Source organism: Cibotium barometz, chromosome 59 (genome assembly GCF_041138505.1).
Source record: "Cibotium barometz isolate CiBa-2024 chromosome 59, ASM4113850v1, whole genome shotgun sequence".
Lineage (NCBI taxonomy): Eukaryota > Viridiplantae > Streptophyta > Polypodiopsida > Cyatheales > Cibotiaceae > Cibotium > Cibotium barometz.
The window spans coordinates 5,247,851-5,266,712 of record NC_141104.1 but is presented as its reverse complement, the minus strand read 5'-3'; the positions used below and the strand labels follow the sequence as shown (position 1 = coordinate 5,266,712).

General features: G+C 39.0%; 1 protein-coding gene across 1 annotated transcript; it reads right to left on the bottom strand.

Moving 5' to 3' along the window:
- Positions 1–1,475: 1,475 nt before the first annotated feature.
- LOC147605404 (uncharacterized) lies at positions 1,476–2,376 on the bottom strand. The gene is made up of 3 exons (XM_086793318.1): positions 2,114–2,376; positions 1,809–2,028; positions 1,476–1,762 (listed from the first exon to the last, which is right to left on the bottom strand). Exons 1-3 carry the CDS (start codon positions 2,374–2,376, stop codon positions 1,592–1,594), a joined length of 654 nt encoding a protein of 217 aa, XP_086649444.1. The 3' UTR covers positions 1,476–1,591.
- Positions 2,377–18,862: the final 16,486 nt, after the last annotated feature.

Here is an 18,862-nt window from a genome sequence, read left to right as displayed (position 1 = left end):
AAGAGGGGACGGCCTCTGGCTCACCACCCAGCCATAGAGGAAGAATGAGGATTGCCCCTCATCCCCCAGGCTATATAGTGTGTGGCCTGCCGTCCACACTAGCCTGGCCGCCCATGACTCTGCATGGGCGTCCTCTCCCACTGAACCCCGGACATGGCCATCCGGTCTGCCGTCGGTCACAAGCATTACAGCCTACGTGACACATATCTTGACAAAAGGAAATCACATATCTCGGCAAAATGACAGAAAGTCTATGAGATCAACGTAGCCAAGCATAGCATATCTCGACAAAACATGTAAGATAAAATCCTGTCACATATCTCGACAAAACAATAAAAAATTCTATGAGATCAATGTAGCCAACCATATCAAATATTGTGGGATAAAATCTTATCACATATCTCGACAAAATGACATCATAAAATCCTATCACAAGTACTATCATGAATCTTAACAAAATGATATCATCAACCCAAAACTTATATGTAAGATCATGGAGGCAAAAAGTTTATGAGATCATGGGTCATAAAAGCTATCACTATCCTCAATCCCCTCATCTCACCTAGGCAGCATGCACTCTATATTGAACTCTCTCAGATGGGCATCAAAAACTGTAGTGTCATAATTGACATGCAAACAATGTCGTCCCATCTCTCTACATGCATCTTGTAGAGCCCTCTATTAACTCTATGGATGCAGAGAACTCTCATACATTTGATAAATTCCTCTATGAACTCTATGCATGCATAGAGCTTATAGACCGCTCTACAAAAATGAAAAGAGAGCGCTCTATGCATGAGTAGGGCACTCGCTAAGCATGAATAAAGCACTCTCTATGCATGTATACATGGTTCTACCTTATGAATGCATGCTACCTTATGAATGCATGGGGCTCATAGAGAGCCCTGTACAAATGCATCAAGCACTCTATACATGGATAGTAATAGAGAGGCCTATGTATGCATTGAGAACTCTAATATACATCCATAGAGATATCTATCCATAAGGTAGAGCCTCCATGAGTGCATAGAACTTTTAGAGAGCATAGAGCTTATAGGAGCATAGAGCACTCTATACATAGATAGATCGCATAGAGATTTCTATGATGCATGTATAGAGATCTCTTTCTATAAAGTAGAGCCCTATATGCAAGAGTTGTTGCTCTACCTATACCTCTTCAATAACATGAAGCCCAAGGAAGCCCGAGGAGGATGAATGCAAAGAAAAAAAATAAGGCAAAGGAAATCTAGTCTAGGACTTCCTAGAAAATAGTGGGTTTGATGTATAATGTTCGAGGTTCAGAACACAAGTTGGAAATCTACGACTCTGTGTTCTACACTTTTGTACTTAGCGTTGGTGATGATCTGCACGCACAGAGGATTAGCGCTTCTATTTACGAGTTAGAGCTGGTACAAGAGAGAGGAGGGAGGGTACCTCGATCTGGTCTCCTATATTGATGACGAATGCGTTGGGGATGAGTTTGACGGCCACCCAGAAGTCGCCCTTGCGGACTTGGAGTCCGGGGACGGCGTCAGGGAGGAGGAGGGTGAGGCTGTTGAGGTCGGAGTGGGCGCTCTGTCCGAACACAACGCTAGGATCGGGACACGGAGGGTAGAAGTTGCACACCAGAACCAGGCGCTCCAGCCCCGGCAGCCCTCCGTTTCGCACGTGCTCCTTGCTCAGTCCGAGGCTTTCGAAGATTGCCTGGTAGAGAAGTGCGGCGAGCTTGTCGAGTCCGACTTGATACTCGAGAAGCTCCTCTCTGCAGCATAGCTAGAATATACAGCGCAGAAACTGGGTATACGTACCTCATGACCTCCGGGGCGATGGGAAACCGTCGCAGACTCCTGGCCGCCGCCTAGTGACGAGCGCGTCCTTCCAATCGCGCGTGGCGCCCGTGCCAGTTGCAAAGGTAACACCGCAGTGGGCGTCGCTGAAGGGCAACTGGCTTTTCGCCTCCATGGGGAGTTCGTAAAAGCGCCGGACAGCCTGCAAAGTCTTGTCTGCATCGATCCCATGATTGACCACCTGACAAGAAGAAAAACGATCGGCAGTCGACGTTGTACTTGGGAAAGAGAATCAACAGCTACCAGCTAATTGATCGTCTCATTACCTGAAAGAAACCCCACTCCTCGGACGCACGACCAATCTGGTCGACGATGACCTCTCGGGCTTCTCTGCCTCGGATACGTCTATAACCGGGATCTCCAGATCGTTATTGTCAGTACAGCTACGGACTTTGTCGAAGACAGGGCGCCCGTCCGCAGGCCTCACGTAGGATTCGGGTACCTCCGTCAAGCCGGCGTCTAACATTGCTTTCACGCCACTCGCGTGAGAAGCTGGAGCGACGGCAGCGGGAACAACAAGTAGAGACATTTATGTATGCACGTTATGGTAACAATCCCACGACCTCTGTACCGGGTTGCCTGAGCTTTAGTTAATAATGATGTTGTGCTTGCCGTCAAAAATCTCATTCTCATTTTTTATGGCAAGTGCATAGTGCCATGCTGTTCGACACTACATAAAACATTCAAAATAAGGCACAAACGTGCAGATGCCGGTGAAAAAAAGAAACCAACTTGGCACCTTCTCGACGTAGTTTTGAAGTATGAGAAAGAATCGAGTATTGCTTTTGAAGTGACGTAAAAAAAATTTGTCCTTCACATGGAAGGGTGAAAAAATTTGAACTTTGCACATAAGGGCATGTAGCTATTAATTTGTTGCTTTTTTAGATACACATTACACATTAATTAGTTCTTTTTTTTGAACACATTTGTTGATAGCTTATTGAGAAAGCTGATGAAGGTTTATAGCAGAACCATGGTGATCAAGAAAAACAAACTTCGTAAGTAAAGGGATTGTAATACGCTAATCTTATAGTGTGTCGATGGATATATTGTTACCATAATAGGTCAATGACTTAACAATTTCATTTCATTTGTAAATGTTTTATGGAGGAACTTGAAAGATAACCTTTATGTTGGCTCTCTCTTGAAGGGCAAAGAAAAAAAATATGCCCTTTAGACTGAAAGACAAATTTGAAAGAGGCCTTGTTTAAAAAAAAGGATACCCTACTTGCAAAAATAAACACTACTTCTCGTGACTCTATGTGGACGGTAACAAAGCACATATTTATTGGACCCATGGATTTAATGGGCCCATTGCACATGTCAATGGCTAGTAATCGTCTCGCAGATGCGGTCTCATATGGTTGAAATTTCGTTTGAAGGCGTTTGAACATCTATTTCAATATGTTGACACTTTGTTGAAACCCATTAAGAAATGTTGGAGTTATGCATAAGCCTAAACTTGCCCACTCCAATGCTTCGCTTAGAGGTCACTACAAGAGAATGAAGGCCATTGCCATCGTGACAGCTACCCTTGTAATAGTGAGAAAAAGTAATGAGAGTAGTGATATCCTGGTACCGGTCGTGTGGCTATACATGCGGCTACCACCATGTGAATGTGTCGTATATGTATAGCTGTCTGCACAAAAAAAAAACCCACATGAATATAGCCACATTGACTGGGGAAAAATGGATCCTCCTGCCTAGGCATCGATGCATTGTAGTGCCCTCATTGCATGACCTACATACCTTCCCTTCTTTCATCTTATTTCATTGCATGACCTATAAAAATAGTTTTTAAAGAGAGTGTTATTTCAATTATACATTGAGAAAATTAATTGATGAACATGGATGTGTTAGTTTCCTTTATGTACATGCCTCATAAATATATACAAGTGACTCTTGTACCAACCAACCCTCGGCCATGCTACCTTCGGGTCTTGCATTTTGTCTCACGAAACCCTTCAAGGTCTTCATGAAGCGCTTGAGGAAGAACAACCATCGTGCATGTATAGTACCACATATAGCAATCTCATCCACCAAATGCACTATGAGATGTATTCGGCTTGTGAGAATAGAACGTGGAAATGTTTCCTCCACTAAACAAACCACCTCCACTGACATAACTCGAGAATTCTCAAGCGTGGTGGGATCTATTTCCTTTGAGCTCACGTACCTAGAAATGAAAAAGTACACCATATTAGCAATATGAACAGCTTGCATGGAGCATTGATATGCATCACATTTTGTATCATGTAAAGTACCTCACAAGCTCGCCCATCTTGTAAATACAATCGTTCACATCCTTTGATGCACTACGAGAAATGCTAGTAGGTAGTATGAACTAAACACACAAGGAATGGTTGATTAGTTGCTTCTAATTCACTCACAAATTTAAAAGGAAAAAGATATTATGCACATAAAATACTTACTTGGAGCATTTTGTGCCAATCATGAGATTTCAAGCCATATAATTGCTCTACACCTCTTTTCTTGCTCTTTGTAAAGGCCCCCTTCAAACACCTCATGCATCCAGTGGGAGTACGAATTGTAGTAATAGCACGCTTCACCACCACCATCTCTAGCTTTGATAACCTCCATGGTGCACGAGGTAAAAAAACACGCCCATTTGGTCTCTCTTGTGGCCAAGCTTCACGCATCCTCCCTGTGGTACGTAGATCCTCCCTTATGCCTACAAAATCTCATGTCCCATTCAAATGTTCCCAAATGGTAGATGCCACATTCTTGAAGATATGCATGGGATCAAGCAGGTGATTAATCTTGAGGTGGGACCAATTGGTAAACGATAAAAGTTGGAGTATCTAAACAAAAGCTGGTGTTAGCGGGCAATCTTTATTTCCAGCCAATATAGCACACAATTCCAAGGTAAGTCTCTTTAGGGTTGATCTTCTTTGAAAGTTGCTCTCTTTGGATTCGTCCTTTGCTCTCTTTGAAACGAATGTTTTTGGTACAACTGTTGTGCTTTTGTGTCGGGCGCGTCGGGCGCATGTCCTTTTCGATTTTTTAGAATAGTCTGTCTGTCATCAGAGCGCGTCTATAGACGCATTTGAGAGTGCATCTAAAAGCGCGTCTAACAGCGCGTCTATAGACACGTCTACTCTGTGTTGGAAACAAATAGCCGCATCTATAGATGCGCTGTTATACGCAAAGATAGATGCTGTGTTTTTTCCATCTTTTTTTTCCTCTCCTCTCTTTTTCTGTCTTTTTTTCTCCTCTCTTTTCCTCTCCTTTCTCCTCTCTTTTATCCCCACTTTTTCTCTCTTTTTCTCCTCTCTTTTCCTCTCCTTTCATGGAAATAAGTGATTGCATGAATGAAGAAAGGGATTGCATGAATGATGGAAAGGGATTGCATGATTGAAGAAGGGGATTGCATGAATGATGGAAAGGGAAAGCATGATTGAAAAAATGGATTGCACTCTATCTTTTTCTCTCTTTTTTCTTCTCTCTTTTATCCTCTCTTTCCTTCTCTTTTCATCTCTCTTTTTCTCTCTTATCTCCTCTCTTTTTCTTCTCTCTTTTATCCTTTCTTTCCTTCTCTTTTCATCTCTCTTTTTCTCTCTTATCTCCTCTCTTTTTCTCTCTTTTTTTCTCCTCTCTTTTCCTCTATTCTCCTCTCTTTTTCTCTCTTTTATTCCCTCTTTTTCTCCTCTCTTTTCCTCTCCTTTCTCCTCTCTTTTATCCCAGCTATGCATGCCTTTTCTACTCTCTTTCCTTCTCTCTTTTTCTCTCTTTTTCTCTTCTTTTTCTCTTCTCAATTCATCTTCTCAGTTCATGAGTAATCTTCTTTTTTTCTTTTTTCCAGTTCATCATGTGGCCAGGAAGCTCTTCTCAGTTCATGAGTAATCTTCTTTTTTTCTTTTTTCCAGTTCATCATGTGGCCAGGAAGCTCTTCAAGCTCACCTGATCTTCGGGAGACCATCTTTCGGGACTTATATAACCTTTTGGGGCACCCTCCCAGTCCTGGGGAGTTATACGGCTACATGACGGGTACTCTAAACACCCCCAGGAGTCGGCACTACGAACTCCAAACCACCCCAACCCCACACCTTTTGAGATTACCCCAGTGGAGTCAACACAGCCCAACCGGCTACATAGCCGAGCCCCTTCCCCCATGCCGTCCTATGTCCCTTCCCCCATGCCGTCAGGAGGCCCTTGTGCCTGCAGAGCTGTCGACGTACTCCCATGCAGTCGAGACTTGGTTCTCCAGCTCTACAGGTGACCAGCGTACTAGCTCGACATGACACAGTATAGCAGGCATAGTAGCAGGGAGAGCGATGGGGGATGCATGGCACAGTGCTTTGGGAGGGGTGGTGGTGGGGACGAGAATGATTCAGATGATTTAGACGTGCCTCCGAGTGATGGTACGATCTACTATGACATCACTCAGGCATCTTGATGGATGCACGGGGGAAGGACATCATGGCCTTCATGCACTCTGTAATTACTAACAATTACAGAGATTGCTTTATTCACTACCAGGGATTTCACTGACGTAAACGAGAACATGTGAACGTGTTAATAACATATGTTAATAACACAAAAAATCTTGTGATCACATGTTATATTCACAAAGCTTTCACAAGGGCCTAAAAAAATTATCTTTGTTGGGCATAAAAAATCTTCTTAGGTGGCCACTGACCTGCTATTATGTGAAGATGGTAACATGAGAACATGTGAATAGCTTATTCCCATGTGTAGCCAAGCTTTTAAGGGGTTCCCAAATGGCAAGTGACCTGTTATTTTGTGAACGGTAACATGAGAACATGTGAATAACTTGTTCACATGTGTTATTATCACAAAAAATCTTGTGATCACGTGAATATTAAATCCCTGTTCACTACAAAGATCAACCAAAGAGGTTGGCTGATGAGACCCTCGCTGCTATTCGCTCTAGGTATCCTAACCCCCCTAATGTTCAGTTCACAGATAAATGGGCCAAGTCAAAGATTGTTTCGATACTTAGCAAGAAAAGATCTTCGCTTAAGAGGCATGCACTAGCGGAGCTTGCCAGGCTCCAGGGAGGTCAACCACCAAGGGGCCTGCCCCACACCGCTCACAAGCGTGAGTGGAAGAAAGCAATGAAGTCAGCGAAGGAGGAACCCAGTCTAAAGCACATGGAGGCACGAAGGATCCAAATGGAGCAATATGGAAGCGTGCATTTTGGAGCAGGGGTTGTTGAATCATGGGAGGCCCAGTTTGTAAGTATCGATCTCAAATTATATTGTTTATGTAGTTTATTAGGAGGTTGTTTCTTTGTACTAACCCCTCCGCAAATTGTGTCATCTTGCAGCTTGATATCGTGGGCAAACAGCCTACTCCAGTCGAGATAGCCTACCACCGCCACCATCGCAGAGGAGATGCATGGAGGCACTTCTATAATGATGGGTTGATTACTGAGGAGCAGTATATCCGGGCTACTGGAGAGTCTCCCGAGATATTTGAAAGTAATTAAATAATGCCAATATTATAAATAAAGATTGGATTTTTCATACATTGATATATGTTGTCCCTTATTTACAGGACCCTGCATAAGAAGATGAGGAAGAAGACGAGGAAGAAGGAGGCGGAGAAGGGAGTGCAGAAGGGAGCGAGGAGTAGTGCTAGCTACTCTTTTTTGTACTTAGCCACTGGCTTGGCTTCGTGCCTCTTGTATATACACTCCTCTTATTTTTGGTACTTGAAGCCACATGACGTGGCTTAGCTTCGTGCTATATGTACATACAAGCACTTTTTGAGCTATCAATTAATGCCTTGTAACTAAACGTTTTGGAGTTGTAATGTTTTATTTGAAATTGTAATTAATGTCGGCTATAGACATGCTTGCAAGAGTGCTAATTAAAATGCGGTTGGCTGTAAGAATTGAATTACACAATGTGGAAATGGGATTCCTGAAACCACATAGCATACATAACATACACAGCATTCTGTTCAAGCACACAAAATTTAAAAAATATTCTGTAGCGCGTCTATATACGGGTCTGTCTGTTCAAAAGTGCCTATTTGTGCGTCTACAAAGCCTCTATAATTACATCTATAAACACGTCTATGCATGCGTCTGTCTGTTTTTTACAATTTTCCTGAGCGTCTATTTGCGTGCCTATATGCGCGTCTCTAGGCACGTCTGTTTGCTATCTTTTAAACGCACCTTTAGACGCGGGTTTGTAGACGCGCTAATAGACGTGCAAATAGACACGCCCGTAAGTTTTTTTTTAGTTGAGTAAACGCGTCTGTGTGCACGTCTATAGGTGCTTTGTCTTGCTGTGCTCCTCAATTACATGTAGGAGCAAGTGCATTTGAATGGTGAGAATATTCGTTGAAAAGTGCTTCTCAATCAAACACATCACTTCTAAGGAGTTCATTCTTGCATCTTCAATTTTTTGCGAGTTTATCTCCTTCAAGGATATCCATTGAACTAAGGCATTGATCTTGTAAATAACACTCCTAATGTCTTCCCTTATGCAATCTTTAATTGCAATAAGAAGCAATTTTCAATGTGACACGTGTATGTTTGTAATTAATATATATATGATAAAGGAGAGAGAAAACGAGTTGTATATACCTAAAAACTTATGCCAGTCATGAGACTTTAGGCCACTTATTATTCCAAGTAAATGCATCCTTAAGAAAATTCATGCATCTTGTTGATGTATGAAAGTATGCACTAATATTATTTACTCTTATATCGCTATCCATATAGCTCTTGTTGCATGAAGGAGTCTTTTGGGGTGTAGCTTCACAACTACACAAATCTCAGAGAGAAGAAGAGGAGTTTGTTAGAGGTTTCATTAGCCCTCTTAAGGATTTGAACTCTCATTGCCTTCCGCATGAATGCTATTTGAATAATCAACTTCTTGATAGATTCATCCATGGGCTTAAACATGGAGCGATCTACAATGACTTAGTTATTAAAAGGATCACCACATGGGATAAAATCACAACAAATGCCATCCAACTAAAAGATAATCTGATGGTAAAGGGAGCCAAAGCATCAGATTCTAAATTTGTTGCTTACTAAGTCATGGTACATCGCACTTCTACTATTAAACCCCTTGCTAAAGATAACACCTTAACATAGATGAATTTCATAGATTTCATGAAAGCACTCCAAGAGGTGATGAAGGACAATAGACCTCCAAAAAACGTACATATTATGTATCCAAGGATAGAGTGTCAATGGGTGCTCAACCTGTTGACAAGGGCAGTTAACCAATGAGTGTCCAGTCCTAAGGGCATGCTATAATGGAAATTATACTTTTTATGGACGTTATGGTCATGAGGATTCACAATGCTGCTCGCATTTGCAAACCCTTGCTAATGCTTGGACCAAACCTCAATAGTTGGCTTTACTAGCTCAATCACAACCACAAGACATAATGCCTAAGACAATAACACCTCAACTCAATGCTAAGAAAATGACACAACAAATTGTGAGGGATATTTACAATGCAAAAAATGTGTCATTACTGTTGGGACCTTAACCTCAACCTCAACCGCCACCCCCCCAAACCCCACTGAGGATCACACCATTGAATCAAATAGGTTTTGAGAAAACTTTTGAGTTTATAGAATACAAGGTTGACTTAGACAGTGTCTCACATGTCACCGAGGACTCCGCAAAGGTTTGTCTGGAATACTTTGTAGTTGATGCAAGTGGTGGAATCAAACCAGTATACCAGGTAGCCATCATAGAAAGAGGTCAAGACATCAACAACTCTACTGTCAACAGAATGCCTCTTAAATGCTATCATTATCAAGGACCACACCAAGTCTTTGAGTGTCCTATCAAAAACCAACCAGTCACCCAAGTTGCATCTTACAGCATGTAACCTATAACTGATATAATTGTTGTGGAATAGATCATTGGATCAAAGATTTCCTAATGAAAGTGGTGGTTGCAAATCAGTAGAATGCTCCTACGATCACACCTCTCGACTAAAGGAGGACAAGAAAATGAACGAGGGTAACATGGTCCACCACTTCAGCACAAAAACCCATTAAAAGAAACTCATGCTCAAAGGCTTAGGACCTTTCTTAGTCACTAAGATAACCCAAGAAGGCACTGTGTATAGACACACTCGACAGTGTTGAAATGGCAGGATATTTTAATGGTAGTGAGTTTTAAAAGTCTACAAGAGCAACATAGCCAAGCATAGCAAATACTGTCATATAAAATCCTGTCACATATCTTGAAAAAAGAACATCACATATCTTGACAAAAGGAAATCACATATCTCGACAAAATGACAAAAAGTCTATGAGATCAAAGTAGCCAAGCATAGCATATCTCGACAAAACATGTAAGATAAAATCCTATCACATATCTCCACAAAACAACAAAAAATTCTATGAGATCAGTGTAGCCAAGCATAGCAAATATTGTGAGATAAATTCTGTCACATATCTCGACAAAATGACATCATAAAATCCTATCACAAGTACTATCATGAATCTTGACAAAATGATATCATCAACCCAAAACTTATATGTAAGATCATGGAGGCAAAAAGTCTATGAGATCATGGGTCATAAAAGCTATCACTATCCTCAATCCCCTCATCTCACCTAGGCAGCATGCACTCTATACTGAACTCTCTCAGATGGGCATCAAAAACTGTAGTGTCATAATTGACATGCAAACAATGTCGTCCCATCTCTCTACATGCATCTTGTAGAGCCCTCTATTAACTCTATGGATGCAGAGAACTCTCAGACATTTGATAAATTCCTCTATGAACTCTATGCATGCATAGAGCTCATAGACCGCTCTACAAAAATGAAAAGAGAGCGCTCTATGCATGAGTAGGGCACTCGCTAAGCATGAATAAAGCACTCTCTATGCATGAATAGGGCACTCTCTATGCATGTATACATGGTTCTACCTTATGAATGCATGGGGCTCATAAAGAGCCCTGTACAAATGCATCAAGCACTCTATACATGGATAGTAATAGAGAGGCCTATGTATGCATTGAGAACTCTAATATACATGCATAGAGATATCTATCCATAAGGTAGAGCCTCCATGAGTGCATAGAACTTTTAGAGAGCATAGAGCTTATAGGAGCGTAGAGCACTCTATACATGCATAGATCGCATAGAGATTTCTATGATGCATGTATAGAGATCTCTTTCTATAAAGTAGAGCCCTATATGCAAGAGTTGTTGCTCTACCTATACCTCTTCAATAACATGAAGCCCAAGGAAGCCCAAGGATAGCAAGGAGGATGAATGCAAAAAAAAAAAGGCGAAGGAAATCTAGTCTAGGACTTCCTAGAAAATAGTGGGTTTGATGTATAGTGTTCGAGGTTCAGAACACAAGTTCAAGAACAAGGTCCTTGGATACTCTAGAAGGCTCAACCAAATGACCTTGGCCAGGTAAAAAATGGTAGGTAGAGACGATCAGTTGCATTGACAAGCTTAGGTAAGATTCTTATGCAAATGCATTGAGCTCTAATGCATTTGGCAGAGCCCTCTATGCATAGCGGGCTCTACGAAATGCATAGAGCTCTCTTGCATCTTGTAGAGCCCTCTATTAACTCTATGCATGCATAGAGCTCTCATAGAGGATACCAAGCACTCTACCGATACCTTTTCAATAAAATGATTAAGCCCACGGATACCAAGAAGGATGAACACAAAGGAAAAGAATAAGGCAAGGGTAATCAAGTCTAGGACTACCAAGCAATTAGTGGGTTTGATGTATGGTGTTGAAGGTACAGAACACAATTGGAGAACAAGGTCCTTGGATTCTCTAGAGGGCTCAACCAAGACCTTAGGCCAGGTGAAAAATACTAGGTATGATCAGTTGTTGCAACAAGCTTTGAAAGTTGCTCTCATCCCGAAAAATGGTTGAACAACAAGAGCAACTAGGCTAGAGTGTGAAGAAAAGGTTTGAAAGCAGGATTCTTCTTGCATCCCTACTATGATGTAGACTAAAGATGGGCTATAAGCTATAAAACCATCTACATTTTGGGTGGCACTGGTCTACTCATAATGACGTTGTGCACTTCAACATAATGACCTTATGCACTTTTCGTGTGCTTTAATTGGTATTAGAGCCAACCATATCATGCTTTCTTATAACATTGGGAGTTAATCATAAACCTGAATTCACCTACTCTAATGCTTTGTCAAAATGTGTTAATGGAAATCACATGGAAATTGTTAGTTTCATACCACTCAAACACACTAATTAGAATTGGTCACATGGCTAAATGTTATTTCTTGCATGTGCATGCTGCTAGAGTTTCTTCTAGGACATGCAAAAACTGTAGAAGTGGGGTGGTTGGATGAAGGCACCCAATGCAATACTAATTAGGATGAACAAAGTGCAATTGTAGCAATTACAGCAGGGATTCAGGATTGTATTATTAACGTAAGGGCCTAGTTGGGACTTCGTTATAGGCTCAGTAAGGGACAATCCATTTTTGGTTATTGGAGAGCTCTACTGCAATAACCATCACAATTGGCCTTGTAAAAACAAGGTTTACATTGAGGGTATGAAATCAAACTGTCCCTGAAAACAGCCCTTGTAGCAGTAAGCCGTGCCACATATTGTGAAACTTAATGGAAGGAGTATTGCAAACCAGTAAAAATCTTTTCAACATAGAGGGGATGTGAGATTATTACATAGAGAGGGAAAAAAACTTTCAAGCCCTTCACCCTCCCCTCAGAGGAGGCCATCTCAAGTGCTCTAATAAAAGGACGAAAGGAAATAGCAGACAGTAGGGGGGCAAGGGGACAATCTTGTCTCACATATCTATGGAACTCAAAACCTCCAACAAGTCTTCCATTTAATACTAAGTTAGACTTGCTCCGCAGGGTGAGGGTGAATATGCAAGAAGACATTCCGGAACCATATCCCATTTTATCCATTTATCCGGCCACAAAGGACCAATGCACCCTATCCTATGCCTTCTCCAAAACAAGCTGCAGAAGAATACATTTCTACTTAGTCCTTAAAGCCACATCCCTACCTAGCATAGTAGCATAAATGTTATCATTAATGGATCTCCCCTTGATACAACCATGATTTTTTTTCAAAAATCATCTCCTAAAGAGTAGGGGTTATTCTAATAGCAATGACTTTGGCCAAGATTTTGTATATGACAGTCAATAAAGTGATAGGCCTGCAATGATTAAACTTGTCACAAGCATTCTGTTTAGGGATAAGTGTCACCAGCCCTTCCTTTAAGTCCCTATGCAGGTTGCCTAATTTAAAGGCTTCATTGCACATTCTCCAAACAAACTCCTTAAGAGAGTGCCAAAAGGCAATTAAAAACTCCACAGATAATCCATCCCAGCCAGGATACTTCTCTCTCCCCATTTGTCACTGGATCCTTTTGTACTTCTTGAAGAAATCATTAAAAACTCTTAAAATACATCAAAAGTTAAAACAAAGACTTGAATTAAATTGAAATTAAATCACATAGCATGGCATAACATAAGGCATGAGAGATAGAATAACATCACCATCAAGACAAGATTGGGTGCAATCTCCCCTCCCTCTATGTCGTGTAGCTCCCCTTCCACGACATGAGTATTTAGAGAATTTTTATCCACAAAAATAGTCCAAGGAGCTAAGAATAGATGAGGGTACAAATTGGGCTTGCTTTTCCCACTTTTGGGGTATAGCTTTACATATTTTTAATCATATCAAAATCCCTATGGTTTGTACATATAAAACCTTTGCCCAAATATAATTGCTATTGGGCCTTGTTACATAAAATAACAACTTTGTACACATTTGCATATAGATTCACTTGCACATTCCATTAAGCTGAATTCTACACAAATTAAATTAAACATGTTTTTGTACGATTATTAATTCATAAAAAATATGATAAAATATATACATGTAATAGTCCTCTCGTTTGAGGAAGCAACTATTCTCAGTTATGTAAGAAAAATGCCAAGAGAATAAGATTTTTGATGTCATAACTTGTAAGGTAAACGTAGAGGTCCGAACATGGCTAAAAGGCACAAAGGCATGGCTCAGAGGTTCCTATGGACATGGAATACCAATCAAGAAAACTCGTGCGACACCAAAATTAGTGATCATCACACTGATTATCAAATAAAAAATAACATGTATAAAAAGTTTAATACAAGAGAAAAATGATCATCATCTTCACACCACCTCTCAATCCACCAGCCATATGACACCTCAATCGGTACCCTCGGATAGTGTGACACCTCAATCGGTACCCTTGCACATCTCATGCAGTAGTGTGACACCTCATTCGGTACCCTCACACTTCTTGTTGCTATATTCAGATGCTATCTACGTTAGTTAAACGATTAATTCAACACATCAATTATTCTCAACGTCGTCTTGAGATATAAACAACCCATAAATAGTCAAATAACAGCCACACACATGTTTGCCAGGCGTAAGTACCCCTAGAATCAACCCTCCATATGAACCAACTGAAACAAACAGTGAATCAACCCTCCATATGAAACAAATAGTGGAGGCATAAAAGCATGCCATATATGGGCGTCCTTGATATACAGTTGCATACACATGAGAGGATGCCTTCATGATTGATGTGGAAGACTAGATATACACATAATGCATATGCAATGAACGAATCAAATGAATGTATGTAAGACGAGTCTAAGTGTCCCATACCACATAGGCGCGTTGTACATACACACATAGGATGGTAGAAAGATAGAAGACGTAAATATGTCTGGAGTAAGTATATGAAACCAATTTGATGTCCCATACCACCAGATAAATTCATTACGTCACTTCCTTCAGAATAGAAGTTTGAGGCAGAGTGGCCACTTTCCTTTGAGATTTAGATTCCGACACAAATTTTCCCTATCTAGAAATTTATTTAAGTTACTGGACTTGAACTAATCTTAATTTTGAATCTAAGGTTTATTAATTAGATTCTTAGGTTGTAAAAATATTATAAAAACTCATATGAAAAAGTCTTGTAAATAAAATTGAGTTACATACCTCCATCATTGTGGTGTGAGTAAAGTAACACTCCATCATTGTGGTGTGATTGAAGTAATCTACCGAAAAAAAATATTAACACCCCAAAGAGATGTGAATCGTTATTACTTCTATGGATAGGGTATATATAAAGTTATTAATCAAAATCTTATGAGAACTTATCATCACTCATAAAAATAAAAGTTAAATTGGTTATAGATATAAGGATAGGAAAATGCTACCCTTGAGTTGGAAAGGTTGTTTGAGGGGATGTGAGATTATAAATGAAAAATGGATAAATTTGGTAAAATGTTAATAACTAGTAATGATTCTAACCATCTTAATTAAGTGAACAAGTCTAGATGATGAAAGATAAATTTACATTTGTAGTTGAAATAGACTTAAATAATAAACATGAATCTATAGTGTAAGAGAGTCATAAATTTTATATATTCGATTACAATGATTCTCTATGATGAGAAAAATGAGAAACAATCGAACGGATTTAAATATAATTATTCTTCTAAACATAATTAGGATTATATTAAATTACGACTTTATAAGAAATAGAACTTATAGTAGTATGAATTGAAAGTCTATGGATAATTATTTAAGCATGATTATTTTAAGGATAGAAATGAGAAACTTTCTTGGAAGGTGTTCGAATCAGTGTTTTTGAAGTTAAAAATTTTATAGAAACATTGGAAAAAAATTATTTAATAATTTATAGAGGATATAAAAACTTCATTCCTCGTGTTGACAAGCTAGACAAGCTTAAAGGTGCATCTGTCTTTAGTAAAATTGATTTGAAATCTGGATATCATCAGGTTTGAATGACTAGTTCTAACATTTATAAAACTGCTTTTCGTACTCAAACTGGTCATTATGAATTTTTGGTTATGCCTTTTGGTCTAACTAATGCACCTATTACTTTTGCACGCATGATGAATCATATATTTCTTGACCATCAGAATTGCATCATTATTTTCTTCTTTGATGATTTGCTTGTCTTTAGTAAGAATCATGCCGAACATGAAGAGCATCTTGCATTAGTATTTAATCTTCTTAAAGAAAATCAACTTTATGGTAATCCGGATAAAGGTCAATTTAGTACTTAGGCCACGTTGCTTCAAGTGAAGGTATCGCTTGCAAGTGTTGTACAACTTTATTGGAAATGTTGAAATCATTCTAAAAAAGAAATATTATTGCTCATGCTATATGGTACCAAGCCATTTAAAAGTAGTTCCAGGAGTCATATATCTTGAATCAATTAGTGTCAATTTTAAACACACAATGCAATTGACTAATGGGTTGAATACGTACTCATATGACGTTGGGGAAGCACACCGACATGGTAAAGTGTTAGATAAAGAAATGTAGATATGATTGAAGGAATTAATATTCAGGGATAAGAAAATTTTACCTCAAGGTATGATGCGTTCAAAATAAAACAATAAAAGTGGTGTTTGAATATCACAACAATAAAACTATGTAAACTCTTGAAGTTTCCCACATTGTTGTAGATATCTTGAAAATATTGTAATCTCTACATCAGAAAAATAATTAGACTGGAACAAATAATTTAGGGTCTCTTCTAAGCCTTGAAAGAAGGTCTTACTCCCAAAAGTTAAAGCTTTTTAAGGTTTTCTTTTTCTTTTTACCTTAAGGTCACATGATTTCTCTGATCTCCTTTTTTACAGAAGGATTTCATTCATGCTTTCGTAAAGGAATAAGGGTATACCTATACATAAGCTCTCAAAACCCTTGCATACAATTTATGCTCAATGTTTTAGGCCATTATAAAGTTTTACTGCATAAGCTTTAAATTTGAACAAGATTAAAAGATTTTGAAAGCTTTATAACTTAGCTAAAGAAGGTTTTTTTAATTTATGTAATTAAAGCTCTTAAGGCTTTAATTTTAGCTTTGAGATAAAGCTAATTAATACTATAAGCGGCTAGCACATAATAAACATGGAGATCAATTCAAATGCATTCATCATCATCACAGGCTTAGTTTCTTTTTCCTCAGTGACTAAGTGTTCTGTGGAATCATTGAAGATGACATCATCATCCTCTAAAGTAATGTATAAGGTATATATATATTGGGTTTAAACTTTTTTGAATCTTATAATAATATGCTTTTCGTAGGTTTTATCTAAGCTTTTTAGAAGGACGATTAAAGCTATTAAAAGCTTTAATTTCAGCTTTGAGGCAAAGCTATTAATAGCTACAAGTAACTAGCGCATAAGGGACATGGAGCCCTCGTATTCATAAATAAACATTAAGCTTTAATTAAAGCTTATCTAAAGGCCTTTACCATTGAAAACAGCACGCAGCAACCATGGGAAAAGATTTTTTAAAAAAAATCAATAACATTATCCAACGCGTGGTTTTTCTTTTTTGATAAGCTCATAAAGCTTAATTAACAAAGCTTTATAAGCTTTGGTTAATATCAACCTCCTCCCTAGAGTGATCCGCGCAGCACGCAATAGAAAACAAAGCAGAAAAAATTAAAAAAAATTAAAAAAAATCGTTGCTGCCCTTCAACTGAAACTGCCGGCAGTTGCTGTGCCTTCGTCGATGGCCAACGCAAGGGACAAATGGGAGATGAATGAGGCGCTAATGAATTGGAGGGAGAAAATATATATATATATATATTTCAAGCTTGCCCACAAGCTTGGGTAAAAGAATTTAGCATCCAGCGCTCAACTGAGGAAGAGAAAATAAAACCGAAAAGTAATTTGAAAAACAACTCTCTGAACAACTTAAGAGAGAGACAGCTTAGCATTCCTTAAATCAAGGTTCTAGTCTCCTCAACTTGCTGATTCTATCTATACGGATGGATTATGAAGCAGATTAGTAAAATTAAAGGTGGTTTTACAAACCCACTACTGGTTTTTCGAGCTTGCTTTACCCTTTTGGCAATAGATTGATGGAAATTGGTTATCCAATGGTTAAAAACAAGCCTTCTTTCTTGTGTTTGAACTCCAAAAGAGCTAGTTTTAACTCCAAATTTCACAGCCTTGTAGATATGTATTTTTATTGATGGAAATTGGTTATCCAATGGTTAAAAACAAGCCTTCTTTCTTGTGTACTCCAAAAGAGCTAGTTTTAACTCCAAATTTCATAGCCTTGTAGATATGTATTTTTATTGATGAAAATTGGTTATCCAATGGTTAAAAACAAGCCTTCTTTCTTGTGTTTGAACTCCAAAAGAGCTAGTTTTAACTCCAAATTTCACAGCCTTGTAGATATGTATTTTTATGTAAGAGCTAGTTTCAACTCCAAATTTCAGAGCCTGTAGATATATATTTTTATGGGAGATTTGGTGTTCCAAGAACTCTTTGTTGGTGGTCAATCTCAATCATTGATAGTGAAGGATGTACATCGGCAATCTATTGTTTTCATTTTGGATTATTTACACTCTCAGTCTTCCTTATCCTCTAATTGGCAGGTTCTGCAGGTCAGGTTACATTCACTCAACCAGGGTGGTGGCTGTTTCATTTTGCTTACATGTGCAGGAGCTTACTCTATTGCCTTTCCATATGATCAATGTAAAAATACTACATCATATGCATCACCTGCTTCTCCGGTATTATTAGGGTACTGTCATGGTGTATGTGTAACTACAGTTGGTTTGCTTCAGGTGTTCCACTCCATGCCTATCCTCAGCTTCTACACAGTAACACTGTATATATCATGATCTTGAAGTTGATCACTCCCCCTCCCCTCCAAACATGTTTTTGTATGATTATTAATTCATCAAAAATATGAAAAAATATATACCTATAACACCATTTTAGGAGGGCCTCCCAACATTCCTCCATTTCAATATCCCTTTCAAGCCATTTAGCTCTATTAGAGTCTAGACTCCTATTAACCTATTCCAAAATCTTGGATTCAGCTTGGATCCTTCTATCCGACAGATCTTCCTTGAGGCTGAGAGTTTCACCTAAGTGCTCCATCCATTTCTTGGCTCTATCAGTCTCATTCTTTTCACCTACAATCTCTTCTTTCTTTTGTTAGCTTAAATAGATACCCATCA

Coding starts and splice junctions, on each gene's coding strand:
- LOC147605404 (XM_086793318.1), bottom strand. CDS start 2,376: ATGTCTCTACTTGTTGTTCCCGCTGCCGTCGCTCCAGCTTCTCACGCG. Junction 2,029..2,113: donor AGGAGTGGGGTTTCTTTCAG/GTAATGAGACGA, acceptor TCTTCTTGTCAG/GTGGTCAATCATGGGATCGA. Junction 1,763..1,808: donor ATCGCCCCGGAGGTCATGAG/GTACGTATACCC, acceptor GCTATGCTGCAG/AGAGGAGCTTCTCGAGTATC.